Here is a 20,828-nt window from a genome sequence, read left to right on the forward strand (position 1 = left end):
CCGAGGTTTTCATGCCTATCAGCTCGCCAATCTCCCCAGACGAATCCTTCAAGATAGCGCCCACTGTTATCAGCCCGTTAAGGCCGATCCTCTGCCGGTTTATTTGTCTCCTGTTCCAGTTCAACTGCCTTTTTTGCGGCAATGTCAATGGAAATCTGCCCCTCGGACCGCCTTTAACCTCTAGTCGGCTGCAGTGGAGCTCAGTCATGTCTTCAAACACTGAAGAGAGCCCGCCGGCGACCACCCGAGACCCCACCGAGTCCGGAGACCCACATTCGGCCGATGCGGCAACGAAGCCGGTGAAACGGCGCGGAGGCACTGCCTGCCGGCGGTGCCGACGGCTCCGGTCAAAATGCGTCAAGCAAAACCGGCAGCCTCCGTGTGAAGCATGTTTGCTGGCTGGCACACAAGCGGCACGAGCCTGTACTTTTCCTCGCCGAGGAGAAAGAGACACAGACCGGGAGTTTCGACGCCGTGTGCCAATGCCGACTCACTTTGCTCATGACGATATGGCTGAAGGAGCCGTTGAAGATCTTGCCATCATTTGCGCGTCATCAGCCACTCAAGACGACGATTGGATAGCCCAAGAGGAGTCCCACATCGGTGAGGCTATTGCAGGAGACTTGGCCTCGTTTCCATTACCAAAAGCCCCAGCCAACACTAGCTACCCAAACGCCTCGCCTCCTTCACTCTCGGGGCCCCAATCATCAAGCAACCCATCACTTCCACCTGGATATGAAGTAATCGAAGGCTGCAAAACCTTCGTGACATCCTACTTCCAGCTGGGCTTCATACCAAAAGCTATGTTCCAGGAGAACCTTGTCCGCAACCCTGCATCCACGAGTCGCTTCCTCCTTTGCTGCATTCTATCAATATCTTCGCGCTGTACTCCCTCTTTGGTGCGTCGATATGGCTCTGCTACCACAGCAACAGACCACTTTCTCAAAGCAGCGCGGGCGCTGGCGTCTGAAGAGATGTATCGCCCCTCTCTCGACAACACCCAAGCCTTCTTCCTACTGGCCATCGCGGAATGGGGTAACGGCGATCGTGATAGAAGCTCCATGGATATGGGCGTAGCAGTCCGCATGGCTACGCTACTCAAGCTACACCGTGAGGAGACCTATGCGCTACTACCCGATACTGAGGCCGAGCAGCTTGTCCGAGCGGAGTCAGCCAGGCGGACCTTCTGGATGATACAGAGCCAGGAGAACCTGCATTCTGGATATAGCACGCCGGCGCCCTTCTCGCTGGACGACATCACAGCATATCTGCCCTGCGACGAGAGCGACTTTGCCTTTGGAGTGGTACCTGCCACAAGGTCTGCTCTTCCCGGCACGCCACCTGCGCTGGCAAACCCTTCGTTGGCAACAGGGCCTGGCCGGTGCCTCTTCGCGACCCTTATCCAAGCACATAACCTTTGGGGTCAAGTAGCTCGTAGAGCAGGTCGCCCGGGGCTCGGTTCGGATGACGGAGCGCCTTGGATGGCTGGGGGTAATCATTCGAGGATGATAGCTTCGCTTCGGAGCTGGGAGGAAGAGATGCCACCTAGGCACAAATGGAGTGTATGGAATCTGCGAGGGTGGAAAGCAGAGTCCTTACACCTTGCCTACCTGTCCGTGGTAATGGTACTGCGGTTGAGCAACATTGTTATCCGCCGCATCTACATTGATCAAATCATCAGGACGCTATCGTCGACGACCGAAGATGCGTTGCCACAAGAGGGACAAGCCCCAAACGAATTTTGGAGAGGCATGTCCCACGACCTCTTCGCCAACGTAGTCGAATTACACGAGCAGGTGGAGGCCTACTTCAGTGTAAGATCCAGAGACGAAGGATTCCCCGCCATTCTGGTATTCTGCGTCTACATATGCGGGTCCTTGGCCTCGTATCTCTGGCGCAATCCCCAGCTTTGCCCGCACATTGCCCCTTCTGAGGCCGAGGGCATGGCAATGGGCTCACTCAGGGTCCTTAGTGAACTACATGAGGCATGGCCTACCAGCGCCAGATGGCAAAGGGGCCTCCAGCAGATTGCGAGCCCTCTATCTAATACAACATCTCCGGTAGCGGGGAAGCATCTCGGGGGAGCGGCAGTGTCTATAGAGCAGGATAGTAGCGGCCTGGACGCGGCGGGCAACACTACCGCGGATGGCCCAGACGACCAGTTCGAAGCTGAGCTTGCGGCCTTTCTTAATGGGGATTTACACTATGACGTACTCGAGGGTCTCGGCACATCAGCTGGCCAGTTTGATTGAGGCTTTGTCTTAGAAGCCTGGCCTCCGGCGCCGGCAGCTATTGCCGGCAATGTGGGGCGACGTGCCGACATCTATGTCGGGGGCGGGCGGCCACTTTGCCCGTTTCCGGCAATTGGAGTGCCAATGCGGGCCATGAATAGGAACCCCTCACGAAAACATATCAACGTCCCCTCAGTGTTGCAGGCTGCCTTGGGTTCACATTCGCCCACTCAATTCCCGTGCACTCTACCCATACTATACACCAATAGCAATGGCGGCAACAGAAGGTCATCCGGACGCCGCCTCGTATGCCGCCTCCGGGTACGGTAACCGCATGGGCTGGGGCGCGCGCCATGCGCTCCTCCTCATCGATATTTGCAAAGCATACTGGACCCCTGGCTCGCCCCTCGACCTCTCCGGCAACCCCGCGGCAGTTGGGGTCCCGGCCAGTGCAGTACGTCTCGTCGCTGCGGCCAGAAAAGGTGGTGTGCCGGTACTGTGGACAGCGGTGGAGTACGGCGACCCCAACATGGCCGACGCAGGGCTCTTCTGGCTCAAGGCAAAGACGTTGGCTGTGTGGCAGATTGGAAGCGAGCTTCACTCACAAGGGTTGGCGGACTGGGTGAACGAGGACCTGACGCCGACTAAGGGGGATGCGGTGGTTAAGAAGAAGTATGCGAGTGGCTTCTTTGGAACGACGCTTGCGACGGAGTTGAGGTATCGAAATATCGATACTGTGGTTATATGCGGGGTTAGTACTAGCGGGTGTGTAAGGGCAACTACGTTGGATGCTATGCAGAATGGGTTCCGGCCGATGGTGAGCAAGATCAATACTAAGGTAATGAGGGGTTAAGACTAATAAGTCGCGTATAGGTGGTGGGGTCCGCATGCGGCGACCGCAGCGAGGAGATCCAAAAGGCTAACCTGTTTGACTTGGACTCCAAGTACGCCGACGTGGTAACGGAGGCTGAAGCAATAGAGCATCTACAGACAGGGTGGTTAGGGGCATAGTATTCAGGTTCATTAGTAGTCGGGTGGTGATGGCGGCTCTATGTCTATATCTATCACTCCGTGTGATTCACACCTCTAGTCCTCAATCGACTTCAAATCCCGGGTCAGCCTCCACTTTGGGCCGAACTTCATCTCGATATACATGAGAGGTAGCATTAAGGCGCATACACCGCCTAGAAGGACGTAGCTCCAGCTCACGCGGAGGGCAGCAGTCATTCTATCAATAAGACCCACAAGCAAAGCGGCGAGCAGGCATCGCACAAGGTTGGTCTGTGACAGTCAGCAGAGATGTAAGACGTTGATTGAGAGCGTTACTTACACAAGCGGTTGCTGCTGAGCTCCTGGTCTGCAAGATGTCAATCATCAGCGTCATCGTGGTGTTAAGGATCGAGATTGAGGTGTATCCCACTACAACAGGTTAGCATGATAAACGGACTCCCTTACTGCGAGATCACTCACAAACGACCTGCAACGCGAGTGGCACGGCGATGTGTACGCCTTTGTCAACGCAGAAGCCCCAGGCAATCACCGCCCCCGAGAAGAGCACAAGCAGTACGGGCATAGTCCTCAATCGGGCGTACTCCTTCGGGAACTCGAGTGCCCCATCAGACTCCTCCACGCTCTTCTTGATCCGGGCGTAGTCCCAGTCGAGAAATTTGCCTGTCAAGGTGCTCCCAACAATCATTCCGAAGCCAGTGGGAAGGTAGCACAGCCCAAGGGCTGTCTCAGATAGCCATGGGTAGACCCTAGCAAAAGACGAGGCAACAGTAGTGACTACGGTGTTATTAACAGCGTAGACAACGCCAGTGAAGGCCAATGTGATCGCAACATCGGGGTAGACGAGGATGACGAAGGGGTTGATGGAGGGGCGGACCCCGGGCTTCGATGGCGTTGTCTTTTGCTTCTTGCGGGAGCGACCGACTACAGGGACCAGTGGCGTGTAGACGCCCCCGAGGGTAACACTACCGTTGCCGACGAGGTTACGAAGAGTCTCCGGTAGGAACCTAAGAGAGAAAGAGGAGATGTCAGAAGGGGGGTTATGATGGAACATTCGGGTTGTCTTACAGTAAGATAAAGAGAAGGCAGCAAACCGCCATTACAATCAAAAACCAAAAGATTGATCGCCATCCAAGCTTGTCAGACAGGGCACCACCGATCGCGGGAGCGATGCAGGGCGAAATCTAAGTACGATTAGCAAAGAAAGGGCCTCAGAGAGACCAAGCACATAGCACTTACCATGGGCCCAAGGTTGAACATGCCAAAGAAGCCTCCTCTCTCTTCCGGTGTCGATATGTCACCGATCACACCCGCGCCTGTTACACATTAATCCACTTGATCAACATTGAAGTGAGCACGCGAGCACTTACCCAATGCAATAGTACTAGCACAACCCGCCGCTTGTAGGCAGCGGAGGACGATCAAGAGCCAGAACGCGTCTGTGGGGCAGACAGCAATCCCAACACAAGCTCCGATGAGGACTGTAAGGCAGACCAAAAACACTGGGCGGCGTCCATAGCGATCAGATAGCGGACCCCATAGCATCGGGGCTGGTTTTGAGCCCGTTAGTGTTGCGGAAACGCTCGCATTGGTTGGTTGTGCTTACATATGCCCTGCATTGCAAGGAACGCGGTAACAGTCAAGTTAAGCAGCTCAACAGATTTGCCGAATGCTTTTGACAGCTTAGGTATCGCAGGAAGGTAGATGTTCGCAGGTAGAGGGCTGCACGCGTCAGTCATGCGGCCACTCGCCTCCTTAGAGTCTGACAACGTACCTGTAGAACCCAGCAACGGCAACCATTCCGACAATGAACCATTTCTCCTTCCGGGTGAAGATGCTGTACGGCTCGGCAACCCCAGCATCCCCGAGCGGGATCCTGAGGGGCTCCGGCACGGGGCCGGTCCCGGGCTCGTTCTTGGCGTCTTTAGCTTTGGCCATTACGGGGCCGGCGGTCGTCCTCGAGTCTGGGGAAGCTCACAACAACTCAAATGGGTCTCCTCAATTACCCCCAATCTCTCGAATGGCAGAGATGATAAGGAGATGAAGCTTTGGGCAATTATCTTGGGCAGAAAGAGAGCGATTGCCAGCCGGACAACGTCCGTCGGTCAACGAAAAACTTGCCCGAGGATAAAAAATTGGTGGAACCCCCTGCAGACCCACGCCCAGCAACTCGGCCAAACCACTCGGTGCCGGTTCGCAATGGGCGAGGGCGGGTCTCCGGCAACGGCTTCCGAGGCCCGTTTCACAGGCGATCCGGATATTAGCGGTGGAGAGTAAGTCCGGTTGCGCTAAGAACAAGGGCGAGCCAAACTTGGCACGAGAGGATTGCCAATGAGGCGACAGTTGATAAGCAGAGGCTCTCTGGGGGTGGTGGGGTCGTTCCGTCTGGGCCCTGATCGGCCGCGATGATGTCGCTGGAGGCTCTTACAAGGGCAGGGGTCGCGATATGGAAATGCGGGCTATCGTGATATGAATGTGTTTATCTGATGGATGTGCTTGGCGTCCGGCAATCTGCTTTGCCTGATTGCTATCATGAGCAGAGACGGAAATGTTCCAGTCGGTCCACGTGCGGCAACGAAGACGCCAGAGGCTCTCAAGGTAGATAGACGTCAATGAGCCTGGACATAGAAATCAATTTCAGGGAATAGCCGTACAGGTAGTAAGGCTGTTATTGCCAAGAAAGCCCCCATTGACTCTACGATGAACTACATACTACTCCTGATCGTTCTGTTCAGAATATTAAATCCGGATGGATCCACTATATTAGCTGGGAATATTTCTGTGAAGACTCTGTGTTGCTTCACCACGAAGAGACCCCAAGTATGGCGAGCACCCGACATACCACGCTATCAGGCGTAGAGAAACAAGATTCTGAAAATGATGTAAAGAGAGACGTTGAAACCGCCAGCTCCATTCACGAGGCGCAGTCTGAGGAGGCTCGCGGATGGCGGGCCTGGGCCCAGAAACTCATGTCCCTCGGCCACGTTGAGGTCCGAGGAATCGCTCCCATCCCAGTTGAAGAGCGAACCGTCACAAGAACTGTCAACATTTTCACCCTTTGGTGGTGTATGAATGCCAATGTCTTGCCGTAAGTCGACCTCCTCGAAGCCAGGCAACGCCCATGCTACCCCTGAGGCGAAATGCTAAGTCAATATCAGTATCACATTCGGCATGCTAGGCGCGACGTATGGCCTTTCTCTTCGCGATGCCTCACTCATCATCGTATTCTTCACCCTCCTGACCACTCCAATACCGGCCTACCTATCGACCCTAGGTCCGAAGACAGGCATGAGGCAAATGATACAGGCGCGCTTCAGCTTCGGGTATATGTCCCCCTATTCGCGGCGCTGCATCTTTCACTAATACATGTCAGCCGATACCTCGTAGCTGTCCCTGTGCTACTCAACCTTGCAACTCTCACAGGCTTCTGTGTGATCATGGCCGTCATCGGCGGCCAGTGTCTCTCAGCTGTGGGAGAGGGCAACGTGAGCCCGGCAGTAGGGATCGTCATCGTTGCCTTGCTTGCCCTCGTCATTTCTTTCTGCGGCTTCACCGTCCTACACTTGTATGAACGGTTCGCTTGGATCCCCGCCGTCATTGCCATCATAATCGCGATAGGCTGCGGCGGCTCTCACTTGAGAGAACGGGCTCCGACTGAGCCAGCTAAGCCGCAGTCCGTCGTATCATTCGGTATGATCGTGGCCTCATACATGATCCCCTGGGCATGCCTTGCATCGGACTTCACGACGTATCTCGAGCCATCTACATCATCGTCAGTCCCCCAATGCCTCACAGCCGACTTAGTCACTAACACGATAACCAGAAAGAAGATTTTCGCATACACTTACCTCGGCTTCGCCCTACCCACGATTCTCCTCATGATACTAGGCGCCGCCATTGCCTCCTCCATACCCCTGGTACCTGCTTGGCAACAAGCATATGACGAAAACCTCGTCGGCGGCGTTCTCTCAGCGATGCTAACTCCGGCGTCAACTTTTGGCAAAATCGTCACCGTAGTCCTGTCCTTCACCCTCCTCGGCAACATCGCAGCGACGAGCTACTCTATAACCCTCAACTTCCAGCTCCTTGCGCCCGCCCTCAAACGAGTGCCTCGGTCAGTTTTCGCTCTCCTCATCACGGTAATCATCATACCTGTCGGAATTCGCGCAGCAACCGACTTCTTCGCAAGCCTCGAGAACTTCATCGCGCTCATCGGTTACTGGTCCGCCGCCTTCCTGAGCGTCGTCCTCGTCGAACATTTCTGCTTCCGCAAGGCAGACTGCGAGAGATATGAGACGGAGGCATGGGACGACGCGAGGAAGCTGCCGGTCGGCGCGGCGGCGTTGGGGTCCTGCGTGCTGTGCTTCGCCCTGGTCATCCCCTGCATGGCGCAGGTGTGGTGGACGGGGCCAATCGCCGAGGTGACTGGCGACATCGGCTTTGAATTGGCCTTTGTTGTTTCTGGACTGCTCTATGTTCCATTTCGGACGCTGGAAAGGAGGGTTTCAGGGAGGTGATGGGTTATTGTTGGTCGGAAAGACGGTGCAGGACAGTGGCGGTGAGAGGAGCCTGCGCCTCGGAGCTTCGTTTTGGGCAGGAGACGCGAAAGTACACTGGGTTCATCTGAAAGATGTAGCAAGTGGTTATTGATAGTAATTCTTACTGTTTACTTGGAATGGCGACAGAAGACGGGTGGAAGCATACAATAGATTCTATCGGCTGGGTGCCTGCATCGCCGCCGCTCCGTTACGCGCAGGAGGCGACCAGGGTTCGGAACGCGAACCACCAAAGGCAACTGATATCTACCGCATATTGAACGGTGTGTCAGAGAGCATTTTCCATTTTTGAGAGTTCGCGAGAGACAGTCTCGAATAAAAAGCAAAATTCAGGCCACTACAGGAGATGAAGCCGTGCGAGACGCACCAACAGCCCAACGTCCGGGGCCCATTGGCGGGAATATCTGTTGGAAATCTTTTGGGCCCATCTCGGAAGAGCGTGCCGGTCGCAGTAGTTCAGACGAAGATGCATGCAAAAATGGGAGGGAAGGGAATTCGCAGCAAACACCACGTGTCTCGAGGCAGATCTGGACTGGAAACGTGCGGCGGCGACGTGCTCCTGTTGGGAACAAAGGTCCGGGCGGGACATTATGGCCGGACGGTCGCATCCCGCGATCTTTGCCCATTGTCCGCCTCAGTCCATCTCAACGAGGCACCCCTGGGGATGGCCTTGCACTCTTTGTCGGGCAGCCACAGGAAGCGAGCGCGCAGGGGTTGGTATGGATGTTTGCCCCCTCCGGAGGCTTCAGCATGCGTCTGTAGAGGAAACGTGCAGCGGACAAGGGGCCCGAGGCCGCGGAAATTGGGAAGCTGAGAGAGGCTGCAAACTTCAGTTGTTTGTGTCACCTACTTGACCAGGACAAGGTTGCATTGACAATCGGATATGAGATAGGGGACTTTGCATTACGTGCGTTAGGAGATGGTTGGTGAAAATGCATGTGAGAGCGACTGGCTTGACCGGCGTGGACATGTCGATCTCTTCTGAGCCCTCGATCATTACGAGGAATCAACACAGCACCGCCGTTTAGTCTGGGCTCTTACACCACGTTGTAAATGAAGTCGGGGCTGCCGAGGAGGCATTCGACGTCGTGAGATGCACTCCGCAAGTGAACAGACCACAAACGAAGACCAACCTTTCCAACAGGTGGGCATACGTTAAACCTCGATGGTTCAAGTCGTGTGCCGTGGCTTTGGTCGTGTGATGCTTCCCTTCTTCAGCCATTAGCCCAGATTCTTGGGACAGTAGCAGTAATACGAAACCTAGAAGCTATCAGTAGACGCCATAAAGTCTCTGAACCCGTCAAGACCATTGTTTCCGGATAGAAAACGTCCACGGGACTATTCTGGCGCTGCCGCACCCGCATGAAGCCGAACTCTCCTCGTGGCGGTTCGAATAAAGTTGACGCTCTCCAGGTCCGCCCGCACCCGGCCCCGGAATGGCTAGGTTGCGCCGAGTCGATGATTGGTCTCACCGGCACCCGGATGGCGCTCGTCGCGTGGCCGTGTAGGATTGGCATGGTTGGGGGAATGGAATGTGCATCGGATAACGCCCACGCTAGTGAGTTTGTTGGGACTGATTGACATTGTGTTCGATTGCTTTCATGTACGGTTTCTGCAAGTAAGACGGAAGGCAATGGGAAGCAACGCAATAGAACGAGAGCATGGACACAGCATTAGACCAGCCTGTGGCAGGTGTGCTTCGGATGTCGGGACCTGTCATCATCTTGGATTCGAATCTAGCTGATCCGTCCATTTGGTACCAGGCGAGAGAGGCAACAAGGCACAGAACGTCGGCTGCAAACTGCTTCCCATTCGCCGCTCCGTGCTCCATTCGGTGCAAGGGAGAACGTGGATTGGATCATGGAGATGGAGGGGAGCCACAATGCCGAGACCAATGTGGTCTGTTTTCAGTCGGAGATGAGCCGACACTGGCATCAAAAGCTGGGGAAAATGTCCACCAAGATCCAGATTTCCTGCTCTCCGGAAATCTAAGCAAGCCTTGCGCTCTCCAGATTTTCCCCGGACGGAAGCAGCATCGAAAGGCGTCTTGTTTTTGTTCAACATGATGGAGACGTGGTTTATCCTTAGTCATGGAAAATCACGATAGCCATATAGGCGGCGCTAGTGCTGCTTGTGTCCATCAACGTGAATGGCTGCAAAGCTTATCTCATCGACCATTCTTGATGGTCACTGGCCTGGGCTGTGGAATTCAGGCGTACACTTGTGCCAAGTGCACCAAGACTTGACGGCGATGCGGCTGTCCGTCGGTCAAGAGCCTAGCAGCCGTCTGTCTATTGGGTTTCCATGGGCTTGGGAGGCTAGGGAAGCTCGTGTTTGCTGATTATGTGCTTTCGAGCCAAAAGGTGACAGGCAGACAGACAGAGCCCCGGTCTTTTACCCGGTATCAGTTTTGTTGGTGGCTGCAACGGACAGAACCCCGTCAGTCTTATTAATGAAGGGCACCACCGCCAATGGAACGAACGTGATCGCAAAAGACACAGAAAACTTTCTTGGCCTTGCGCTAGGCACCAGGGCACAGCCTGGAGAGAAAGTGTATGCAGCCCCAGGAACTACCAGCTCCTTCGGAGACAGCTCCCCTAGACTGGCAGCCATCCGTGATCCACTGCCGGATCCTCTTGATGTAATGACCAGTGCCCATCATCGCGCCTCCATCTCTCCGCGCGCCGCTGAGGTCGTTCGTGCGGGGAAGCGCCAGGGAAGGATTGCGGGGGATGGGAGGAGGAGAACAAGAGAGGGGGGCGTTGGGGCAACCTTGGCCAACTCAGGCGTTGGGCACTTGTTGGCTCTTGGGGATTACTTTTGCGCGCGGTTCAAGAGGGCTGTGAACCTGGCCAACCCTGCTCGTTCTCTTGGTCTGCCGAGAGCTCGCTCACTGTCCGAACTGTGCCTCCAGTCTCGTTATGCTTATTAGGGTGGATGAGTGGAGAGCTCCGTGAGGGGAAATGGAGACGGCGATAACGGGGCGAGAGCGATGGCTGACAGATGTTTGCTGCTTGTTGACGGACTCTCGGTTGGAGAGGAAGAGAGAAGATTTGTTGGTCAGGAAATGTGCAGAAATTGTGAATGCGTGGGCCGCTCTCATGCCCCCTGTCTGCGTCCCTGTCTCTCTGTTCTCCCACCTTCCCGATTGAAGGGCGAAAAGTCTCATCATCCACATGACGATACGATGCTCCAACTAAAACAACCTGTCGAGTCTTTCGTGAGTGTAAGTGTTCTCGTGGCTGCGGGTGGCTAGAACTCAAAACCGCCATGCCAAACGGGTGCGCATCATCGCATTCTTGTCAAGTCTCTCGGGAACAAGGGAGCTAGTGAGCGGGAATTGTCGAATATTCTACGCATTCCAGCTTATCCTCATTTGCCCTAGAGCACCCTAGGGCGTCTTCAGACGCGGCCAGCAAACATTCGGACCTTCTGTGCGCCACGCTGTCGTACAAACATGATGCCTGGGCATGGGACTGGGCGCTGCAGGCTACCTTTTTTCTCAAATCACCCACCCTCAATTCATTAGAACCGGGGCATTTACTGCACTTGCAGCAGCAGCTACTGTTGTGTTTGTGTCTTCCAGCACAGCTGAGGGTGAGTTGCCTGCAATTGTGTCTGGACCTCAGGACTCTGGCAGGCAACCTGCAAGGTTCGAGTCATGGATCTTGTTCACAGTCTCGGCGCCCATGGCTTTTCATGTTTCTTCTGGATTATTCACGGTCGAAACGAGCCATTCACAAGTCTCTCTTCTTGCGCCGTGTAGACAATTCCCCGCCTCCCTCTGGCCTTGGCTCCGTGTCCAGTCGACTGACCCCCGTCGTCTCCATCTGCTCCCCCATTCTCCCATTCTCCTCCTCCTCGCCTCCATGCCCTCCCCGGTCTCCCTTAGCTCCATGACCGCCCATCCCCCGGCCGTCACCCCCCTTCACCAGAAACTGCCCCGGACACCCCCGGTCTGCCGGCCAATCACTAGTAACAAACCCGCCTCCGGGGTGGCTCACAGTAAGTGCCAAGAGCTCTGGGCGCGCATTGCAGGTAAAGTAATCCGGTCGTACGGACAAAAGTTGGCCTGCTGAATGCGACTTGACACCGCCCTCGCTCGCCGCTGGAACACGACAGGAAGAAGGCCGGGACCGGCTGCATCGAACACTGGGAGAGAACGCCATACATCCAGCCTCTCATGTCCCCAGTCCCCAGGACCCCTTGTCTGGGCAGCAGTCTCAAGGTGATGAACGGCGCGGGCAAGCTTCGAGCTGCAGGCTACGTACTACCCAATGCGAAAAGAAGGAAGGAAGAAAAGCCCTACATGCAGCCGCGACTCGACCGGGCCTGGAAGAGAAACATGGTCACCCAGTTCTCTCAGTTCTCACTGGCAGCGGGACAGGGTAAGCAGGGTACCACGCAGCAATGTACCCTGTTCCCCTCCCATCGGATGCCGCAGTGATGTCTTTTTTTTGCGGAGAGCTGCGCAAAGTCCCCCAATCTTTTGGCAGTTCTCCAAAATCTGCACATGTTGTCGTCGTCGTTCATACTAGCGCATCTCATTCCCTTTCGCTGATTTCGTCAACTTTTGTATGAGTGTGGGTGGATCGGCAGAGGTAGCACTCGGCGGCGACGGAGGGGACATGAAGCAATGGAGAGGAAGAGACTGAGTGATAGGTAAAGAAACGAAGGGGCCCCAGACGGACGGCGACATGGTTCGTCCATCCCATCTCGTCACCTTCGTCCGGTCTGCCATTTATAAAGATGCCTCAAGGTTTCATCCCACCCCGGGTCCTCGTCTCTCCAGCTACCTAACCTTACCCCTCATAGCCCATCGAGGTGTTTTGTTTGGACACAGCCATCCCACCCATTACTCTTCCACTCCGGTTGCCGCGTTCCACCGCATCAAAACCCTCTCACCACCTCTCTCTTCCACCAGATCTCCCTTTGCCTCTCACCTCTCACCTCCTCTTTGAACTCACTCTCTATCCTCCTCCAACCACCTCTCCTCCCGATCCCGTCCGTGCTGTTGCTCTTGAACCACCCGAGCATTTGACCGAACAGTCCAAAGGGGTAGGTAGAGCAAACAAAAACGAGCCCTCGGATCCCGTCGCCCCCTCAGACGGCAACAGACCGCTTTGCGACCGCTCTCTTGCACCCGCTCCAACGGCACCAGCAACCAGCAGCAACCAAACAGCAATCGCGGCCCCTTACCTCGCCTTACCCAACAGAAACCCACAGCCATGGCAGGCTTGACAGAACATTACCAAAAGCGCGATGTGGAGGTGAACGAGAGTTCGGATGAGAAACCCCACGAGTCCCAGGTCGAGAAGGCGCGCGCCCTCGCAGATCTGCCCGATCCCGATGACGGCAAGACGCCGGAAGAGCGGGCCGCCATTGTACGTCGCTTCCCGTCTCCGAGCCGGATGAAGCTATCGCCAGCTCCGGATGACAAGAGAATCATTGCATAACTAACACGCTGTTTTTTTATTGAAATAGGACAAGGCGTTAATGTGGAAAGTCGATCTCTGGCTCGTCCCATGGCTCTCCCTTCTGTAAGACTGAGCCGCAAAGCTGTGCCCACACTCTCATCAACACCACGGCTAACACGAACATCCAGCTACCTTCTTTCCTTCCTCGACCGAACCAACATCGGAAATGCCCGTCTCGCCGGCATGGAAGCTGATCTAGGAATGGCACCCAGCGACTACAACCTCGCCCTCACCGTCTTCTTCATCAGCTATGCCGTCTTCGAGCCCGCCACCAACGCCCTCCTCAAGCGTCTCACCCCGCGCATCTTCTTTACTGGTATCATCGTCGTCTGGGGCATCATCATGACCCTCATGGGTCTCTGCCACAACACCGCAGGCCTCCTCGCCGCCCGCTGGTTCCTCGGTATTGCTGAAGCTGGTCTTTTCCCTGGTAAGCTTCACCCCTCACGCGCGCCACCACCATCCCTCCGCCACGAAGTTTATCATCTCCAAAATCTCCCCCGCTAACAACATTACCCGTCAAGGTGTCAACTACTACCTCTCCTGCTGGTACAAGGGCTCAGAGATCGGCGTACGCTCCGCCGTCTTCTTCTCCGCCGCCGCCCTGGCAGGCTCCTTCGGCGGCCTCCTCGCCGCCGCCATCGCCAAGATGGACGGCATCGGCAACAAGCCCGGCTGGGCCTGGATCTTCATCATCGAGGGTCTCGCCACCGTCTTCGTGGGTGTCTTCTGCTGGTGGATGGTCTTCGACTGGCCCGAGAACGCCCGCTTCCTCACCCCCGATGAGCGCATCCGCGTCCAGCGCCGCCTACTCGCCGACAAGCAGGGCCGCACCGCCGAGGACTTTGACAAGCGCCATATGTACGCCGGCCTCAAGGACTGGAAGACCTACGGCTACATGGTCATCTACATGGGCTGCCTTGTCCCGCTGTACGCCTTCTCGCTCTTCCTGCCCACGATTCTTACCGGTATGGGCCACGTCGGCACCAAGGCTCAGCTTCTCTCCGTGCCGCCGTATGCCGTTGCTGCCGCGCTGACTGTCACTGTCGGTATCATTGCCGACAAGACGCGGTACAGAGGGTACTGCAACATAGCGACCGTGACCATCGGTATTGTCGGCTTCGTGATGCTCATCTCGACGCAGAACCCGCAGGTCCAATACGCCGGAACGTTCCTGGGCGCAGCAGGAATCTACCCAACCATCTCCAACACACTATCTTGGGTCATCAATAACACTGAGGGATCTCTCAAGCGCGCCTTCGTGCTGGGTATGGTCGTCGGCTGGGGCAACCTCAACGGCGTCGTCTCCTCCAACATTTACCTCAAGCGCGAGTCCCCCCGCTTCTACACCGGTCACAGCGTCGTTCTTGGATATCAGGTCCTCTTCCTGCTCGGCGGCTCCGTCTTCATGCACTTTGCCCTGCGTCGGGAGAACTCCTCGCGCAGAGCAGGCAAGATGGATGCTAAGTGGGCGTCGATGTCGGATGAGGACAAGTGGGTTGCCGGCGACAAGCGACCTGATTTCATTTACACGCTCTAAGCGGAGCGTCATGGCGCCCCCTGAATGGGAGGAAATGGGGCGATATAGATCGAATGTAAGAGGGGAAGGGTATCTGGGACAGCCGCTCCAAGATTGAAGACGGCTGTCTTTGGTTTATGAAGCGTTTAGAGGACGCAACTTCTGTACATTGTTTTGCTTGAAGCCTTGGTGACGTCAATGATACCACAATAATTTCGCTTCAAATAGCATATTCAGTCCAAAAAGAAAGTTTCGGCCCCTCGATGTGTTTAACTAACGGTCTTTGTCGCCAACGATGAGGTTTTCGTTTTGGCCAACGACAGTACCTTCAGCCTCAACGCGACCGTCTTTGCTGGCGATACCATGCGCGATCTTGATATTTCGCGCCGTTTTTGTGTCAGAAGCTGTCATCTCAGTTTATTCAAAGGCCGCTGTGCCCAACGGAGGCACTGGTGGCAGCTCCGGCTACGGCCGGTTTGGAGGGATCATGGAAGTCCAAGGGCGCAAGATTGCTAATCTGCCCAAAACGAGTACGCAGTATGCATTTAAGAGAGCCTGGTTAGAATCTTGAGGATTCCAAGTGTAGTAAAGTGTTGCTGGCGGTGTTGTTTAAAAGCCGGCACGTTCTTGTATCAGGCAGAGGACGTCAGAATTGAGCAACATACACACCTTACATTCGTCCATCCAGTGTATATATAAAAATCAATAGTCTGGTAGCACTTCAAGGGCCGCGTATCCCCAATACTAAGTTCTTACGCCTGATGCTCGCCCAAGCCCACCTCCCATAGTCTGTATCGCCTGACAAACTTGTGAAAAGCGACATAACCCAGTATATAGTCGTTGGTAGCCTGTAGGTATGGCTCTCTTCCATCGAGAACGACACGTATGCGACGAATGCCTTCCTTGACTTCACTAATGACGTCTTCAAGAACCTGAGTAGCTTCCTTATTCTCATACCAGGCACGACCGTGTATATAATTGTCCACTTCGCCGTTTCTTTCCTCTTTGTAAAATCTGACCGGTTGCAATTGAATTAGTGAAATCGAGCTGTTGCAAAGATAGCAATCGGAACTTACGACAGAATGTCATTAGTCAAAGCTAGATAGCAAGACATATCAGGAATCATTTCTAGGTAGTTCGACATGTCTGGGTACTGATCCTTGGGGAACGTGAAAAGGGCATACGCGTCTGAAACGCCGTCCTTGTCACGCATAAACCAGGGCCACTTCTTGCCGCCCTTGGTTGGCTTGAGTTTCTTGAACTCCTGCCGGTTCTCGAGGACGTTTGCATTGACAAAGTTAAGTGAGGCTGTGACGATGAAGTTGGCCACCACCGGGTCCCAGTATTTGAATGCCAGACGCATAAGTTCTGCCCATCCCTCGAGGAGGGGTGTAGGCTGCGTCTGTTCTGCCGCAAAACGTTCGATAAATTTTGAGCAATCCTCTGGTGATTTTGAGGTTTCGTCGTCGATGAGTATTCCAAGCCAGGTATACGTGCCGATGTAGACTTGAACCTCTAGTGAGTGCTTTGGGAAGCAGGCCTGAAGTACGTCAGTATTTACTGACAGTGCCACGTTATTATGAATGGCCAGTATTAAGGTCAAGCTTACAGCTGAATAGGTAATCCCCATCTGGAAGCAATTCCAAGAGTGAGTGTCTTTGTCATAGTTTACCCCCAGCTGATCGGCGTAGGCTCGCATGGCAACCCATAAAGCTTCAGTTGGTTCTGGCGCAGGGTCAATGCAGCCAATGTCGGAGACGAATGAGGTGATGATCGGTCGAAGGGTGGCTGCTAGATCTTGTTTTGGCTTGCCACTGTCGCTATCGGACCCCGGAGAATCTGCAAGGCTATTGGACTTGTGCCCAAGACCCTTTAGATTCCGAGTTCGCCTGTCCGAAGCTCGGATATGTCTCTTCAAAGTAGAAATGTATTGACCCATTGTAACAAGGACTGGGTTGAAGAGCAAGCAGACTACAGAATGGATGACTTTGGTGAGACATCATGTCGAGATAATGTCAGTCCCCGCCCTCGCTTTTGTACTTGATACAGAAGATAGTGTTATCTTTTCCAACAGGCAGTAGTGATTTAGCTTCAGGAACTAAGATACCAAAGAGCAGCTTTCAAGTGCTTCATTGGTTGTAAAGCTTCGTCAACGGGACTTCGGGAGCGGCCGACGCTGACATGGGGGCCATGTAGGATTGAATGACCATGGTGCTCCAGGTCGTGAGATGATCCCACAATGGCGAACAAGACTAAACCGTATTTTTAGATTCTCTGCGAATCCAGACCATGGCATCTCTCGGTTGAGCCCAAGAGCCTCTGCGATCTGCAGCTAAATGAAGAAGGTACCGGGGTGGCCTTGTCTAGCCCGACATAAGCAGCTAAGAGTCACCGAAAGTCCCTCCTTCACGTAGTCCGATAATGGTGTAGTGACTGACATGCAATGACAGAAGTTCTTTTCAGATTGCAACGACTTGCAACACTGTAACCGCTAGCAAAACATTCAACACGCTAGGTGTCTGTTCAAACTGGCTTTCCAGTTAGATGCGGTCACCCTTCGGATACATTTTATGTCAGAATTTGGCCCAGGCTTTCGAGGGAAGAATTATATCCTGATGTATGCAGTTGGTCTGATTTATAACATGGAGAAACTCCGACAGTCTAAAAGCGTCACAAATCAATTTGTGTCTAATGTACTTGCGTTATTTCTCCAGAGGGTTCACGACACATGCTGACATTCCGAATAATAATCTCAGTAAGTCGTACATGCGGCTGACGCTTTTATATCTAGCTGCAGCTTTGCCTCTGCCTGGCATTAGCAGCCACGGCAACCCGATATGTTCTGAAGGCTCATAACGTATACATGCGAATCACATCGATACACTCCTCGCGGCTCTCCCATCATACGATAGACATCCGCTGGTCTTGGTCTAAGAGATAGCATGGAGAAAGTTGAAGTATAGTCAGCCCTAGATGTGCCACCCCTCGACTCAGGGCTTCTGGAGCTACGAAGCCGCTATTCCTACGTGGAATTCGTCGCTCAGCAAGGCAACGCCCGTGGCTCTTCCCGCGAGAGTGAAGAAATCCCAGTAAGAGCATCACAGAGGGCTACACCTCGTCGGTGTGAATCTCAACCTTACCGCTGTCGGTATCCCTCACCTTGACATACACCAAATCAAGCACCTCCCCGCCATTCAAATCCGCCAAAACCCAGTGCCCATCCTCGCCCGGCGCGAAGCTCGAGACGACCCCAAATGGACGATCCTGCCACCCCGACTCCGCCGTCGCCGCATGCACCTCCACGACCCCCGAGTCCGTCTCCCTCGTCTTGACATAATACAAATCCGCAAGCCCACCCCCGCCCTCCCCATCATCAACGGCCCGCGGCGCAAGACACCACGTCCCGTTCTCCTCCGCCTCAAACGCCGTCGGCTCGCCGCGGTCGTGGCTCTGGTACCCGCCCCCGCGGCCGGCCGCATGCACCTCCACCATCCCGGACCCGCAGTCGCGCGTCTTGAGGTACACGAGGTGGTCGCCGCGCGGGTACGTCATGGTCCACGCGCCGCCGTCCTCGCAGTCGAAGGCCGTCTCCGTCTGCAGCGCGTAGGACTGGTAGTCCGCGTCCGCGGCGGCGACGTGGAGCTCCACCTTGCCGCCGGGGGTGTCGCGCGTCTTGACGAGGATGAGGTCCGCGCGGCCGTCGCCGGTCCAGTCGCGCAGCAGGAAGGTGTGTCCCGAGGCCGCGGGGTCCTCGTCAACGGCGTCGAAGGCCGTGGGGGTGTTGGCGGTGCGGTCCTGGAAGGCGGAGCTGCGGCTGGCGGCGTGGAGCTCGACTTTGCCGCTGTTGGTGGCGCGGGTCTTGATGTAGACGAGGTCGAGGGAGCCGTCGCCTGCGAGGTCGGCGAAGGTCCAGATGCCGTTGTCGTCTTCTGTGTCGAAGACGGTGGCTGTCGTGGAGACTTCCGTGTCGTAGGGCATCTTGAGGACTGTTTCGGTATGTGTGTGGCAAGGATTTGGTGGGTGATTGTGCCCGGCTTATGATGAAGACTAAAGAGAAGCACGTCTGGAGCGTGGACAAGCCATCTCGACTCCGGATTATTTATACTATTACAGTTGTCTTTTAAGCACTCTGTCCTTCTCGGCATGTCTAGAACACTAAGCCAAGGGACTTCAGCCCCATGCTGGGCACTGACGCCAAGATATTGTTCTCACGACATATCGTCTCGTCCCCTCCGCACAGCGCCATTGTACGAGGTCCGACCCGTTGAACGATGAACGAGAGTACCACCGCCTTTTAACAAATTCAATTCCTATCCTCAGTAACAAGTACTTTCTATTTAATATCCACCTACATTATACGCAATGTGTATTTGCCGCTGAACAATCTCGACGCCGGATCGTTCGGCTCCCTTTGGACTTGGCTGTCTTACTCTTCGCCATTCTGGACCATATCCCAGCCTTCCCTCGCGGAGAGGCCTCCTGACAGCCCAAAGCTCATCTCTCCCATGTTCCCATTGGTCTTTTCAGCTTTCATGGGCAGCTTTGGGCGGCCTTCTTCCTATGATGTGACAAGAAACGGCAGAAAACTATCTCCCGCACCAAGGAGAAGTTACAATATAGACTCACTAAATCGACGGCGTGGGAAACTCTGTAATTGATAGATAGATCTGAAGCTTCATGCTTATCAGGCGAAAGTACCAAATCTATAAGAATCACAAAGTGAAAACGTCTTCATAAACCACTTTCACCCAGACTCACGTGTCAAACACTCTCAATTTACCTCACAAGGTAGAAGTTATGTTCAATTGCCAATTCCAAGTATGTACCTGAACATCCCCATACGCGATTACACCAGCCAGTATTTCCCCACCATCAAAACCTCCAGACATCCTCTCACACTTCTTCCTCATACACATCCCCTCCCTAACCCCTCTAGCACCCCGACCTTCCCAACGCCCTCACCACATCGATACACGCCGCGCCCGTGTACCTGTTATCCGCCTGGCCCTCGGGGCACGAGCAGTTGGGGTCGATGAAGGCCGGCGTGCCCTGCCCGTTGACGAAGGAGTCGCCGCAGATGTTGGCGCAGCGGCCCTTTTCGTACTGGCACGAGATGGCGCCGCCGACGCAGATGCGCTTGCCGTTCGGGCCCGTCTTCTGCGCCGTCGCCGTCGCGCCGAGGAGGAGGACGACGAGGAGGCTGAGAGAGAGGTTGGGGAGCTGCATTTTGGGATGCGGGGTTTGTGATGCTGGTTGGCGGTTTGGTTATTGGGGGCGCGAGGCGAGGCGAGGCGGTCTTAGTTTACAGCTCAGGGATACGAAGAGAGTGAGATGAAGGTGCTAGTTGAGGAGCTTGCCTACGGTCTTGTAGAGAGAGGGAGAGAGGCGCGATGATTGGCATCCTCAATCACAGCAGACACGCCGTTAACCCAATAGCTTTATACAAACCCATCACCACCCATTCCCCCAATCCAATATTGATAGCAACCTTCCTTCCCAATCCGATCCAACACCCTCCCCAAGCCCATCCCAAAAAGGGGAACAAAACCCAACGACACCCTGCCCTCACCAGGATCCCAAAACACATCCCAGGGGGAGCAATCGGCATCCCACGAAGGCCCTCTCCCCGCCCACCTCCCTATAGTGTTATCTATCACCCACGTGCCACCACCGCATCCTTTCTTCCCCGGCGGCAAATCTCGCTTGCACGGGAACCGGCCGGAGCTATGCTCGCATGCGGTCGCATAGCTGTCTTGGGTCGCACCGGAGCGGGCTGCGACTGAATCATGTAGGGCGTGCCGGGGGGCCGGCCCCGTTGTTTTTTTGGCGGGCCGAGATCGATGCGCATGCCTTATTCGGACTGCAGGTCTTCCAATGTAGTGGCCTAATGCGGTAGATGGCGGGGGGAGAGGAGGTCCCCTCTCTCTCTCCATCGGACTATCGGGCCGCTTGCTTCTGCCATGTTGGGTCGTGTGGTCCATGTCAGGAGCCTCGATCAAGGTCGCTTCTCGGATGGTTTCCGAGGAGTAAGATCCGC

The 20,828-nt window shown here is 55.0% G+C and overlaps 8 protein-coding genes across 8 annotated transcripts; 4 read left to right on the forward strand and 4 right to left on the reverse strand.

The window, feature by feature from the left end:
- Positions 1-974: 974 nt before the first annotated feature.
- On the forward strand, positions 975-2,252 carry CGCS363_v003338 (putative transcriptional regulatory protein; the record flags this gene model as incomplete). The annotated part of the gene is made up of 1 exon (XM_036635187.1): positions 975-2,252. One exon carries the CDS (start codon positions 975-977, stop codon positions 2,250-2,252), a length of 1,278 nt encoding a protein of 425 aa, XP_036499520.1.
- A 250-nt stretch (positions 2,253-2,502) lies between these two features.
- On the forward strand, positions 2,503-3,242 carry nicF (Maleamate amidohydrolase; the record flags this gene model as incomplete). Its single annotated transcript, XM_036635188.1, has 2 exons — positions 2,503-3,048; positions 3,105-3,242. The coding sequence occupies 2 exons, from the start codon at positions 2,503-2,505 to the stop codon at positions 3,240-3,242; spliced, it is 684 nt and encodes a 227-aa protein (XP_036499519.1).
- Positions 3,243-3,317: 75 nt separating this feature from the next.
- ITP1-2 (Itaconate transport protein) lies at positions 3,318-5,177 on the reverse strand (the record flags this gene model as incomplete). Its single annotated transcript, XM_036635189.1, has 8 exons — positions 3,318-3,512; positions 3,562-3,650; positions 3,702-4,246; positions 4,308-4,423; positions 4,479-4,555; positions 4,610-4,789; positions 4,846-4,961; positions 5,014-5,177. 8 exons carry the CDS (start codon positions 5,175-5,177, stop codon positions 3,318-3,320), a joined length of 1,482 nt encoding a protein of 493 aa, XP_036500616.1.
- Positions 5,178-6,061: 884 nt separating this feature from the next.
- fcyB-1 (Purine-cytosine permease fcyB) lies at positions 6,062-7,756 on the forward strand (the record flags this gene model as incomplete). Its single annotated transcript, XM_036635190.1, has 4 exons — positions 6,062-6,327; positions 6,398-6,562; positions 6,613-7,011; positions 7,063-7,756. The coding sequence occupies 4 exons, from the start codon at positions 6,062-6,064 to the stop codon at positions 7,754-7,756; spliced, it is 1,524 nt and encodes a 507-aa protein (XP_036500617.1).
- Positions 7,757-13,023: 5,267 nt separating this feature from the next.
- CGCS363_v003342 (putative transporter) lies at positions 13,024-14,812 on the forward strand (the record flags this gene model as incomplete). The annotated part of the gene is made up of 4 exons (XM_036635191.1): positions 13,024-13,179; positions 13,280-13,335; positions 13,401-13,702; positions 13,797-14,812. 4 exons carry the CDS (start codon positions 13,024-13,026, stop codon positions 14,810-14,812), a joined length of 1,530 nt encoding a protein of 509 aa, XP_036500618.1.
- Positions 14,813-15,543: 731 nt separating this feature from the next.
- COP6-3 (Alpha-cuprenene synthase COP6) lies at positions 15,544-16,730 on the reverse strand (the record flags this gene model as incomplete). Its single annotated transcript, XM_036635192.1, has 3 exons — positions 15,544-15,805; positions 15,868-16,331; positions 16,401-16,730. The coding sequence occupies 3 exons, from the start codon at positions 16,728-16,730 to the stop codon at positions 15,544-15,546; spliced, it is 1,056 nt and encodes a 351-aa protein (XP_036500619.1).
- A 1,169-nt stretch (positions 16,731-17,899) lies between these two features.
- On the reverse strand, positions 17,900-18,769 carry CGCS363_v003344 (uncharacterized protein; the record flags this gene model as incomplete). Its single annotated transcript, XM_036635193.1, has 1 exon — positions 17,900-18,769. One exon carries the CDS (start codon positions 18,767-18,769, stop codon positions 17,900-17,902), a length of 870 nt encoding a protein of 289 aa, XP_036500620.1.
- A 448-nt stretch (positions 18,770-19,217) lies between these two features.
- Positions 19,218-20,017, reverse strand: CGCS363_v003345 (uncharacterized protein; the record flags this gene model as incomplete). Its single annotated transcript, XM_036635194.1, has 2 exons — positions 19,218-19,349; positions 19,754-20,017. 2 exons carry the CDS (start codon positions 20,015-20,017, stop codon positions 19,218-19,220), a joined length of 396 nt encoding a protein of 131 aa, XP_036500621.1.
- Positions 20,018-20,828: the final 811 nt, after the last annotated feature.

This window comes from Colletotrichum siamense (genome assembly GCF_013390195.1).
Source record: "Colletotrichum siamense strain Cg363 chromosome Unknown KSG_Cg363_contig02, whole genome shotgun sequence".
In the NCBI taxonomy this organism is placed as follows: Eukaryota; Fungi; Ascomycota; class Sordariomycetes; order Glomerellales; family Glomerellaceae; genus Colletotrichum; species Colletotrichum siamense.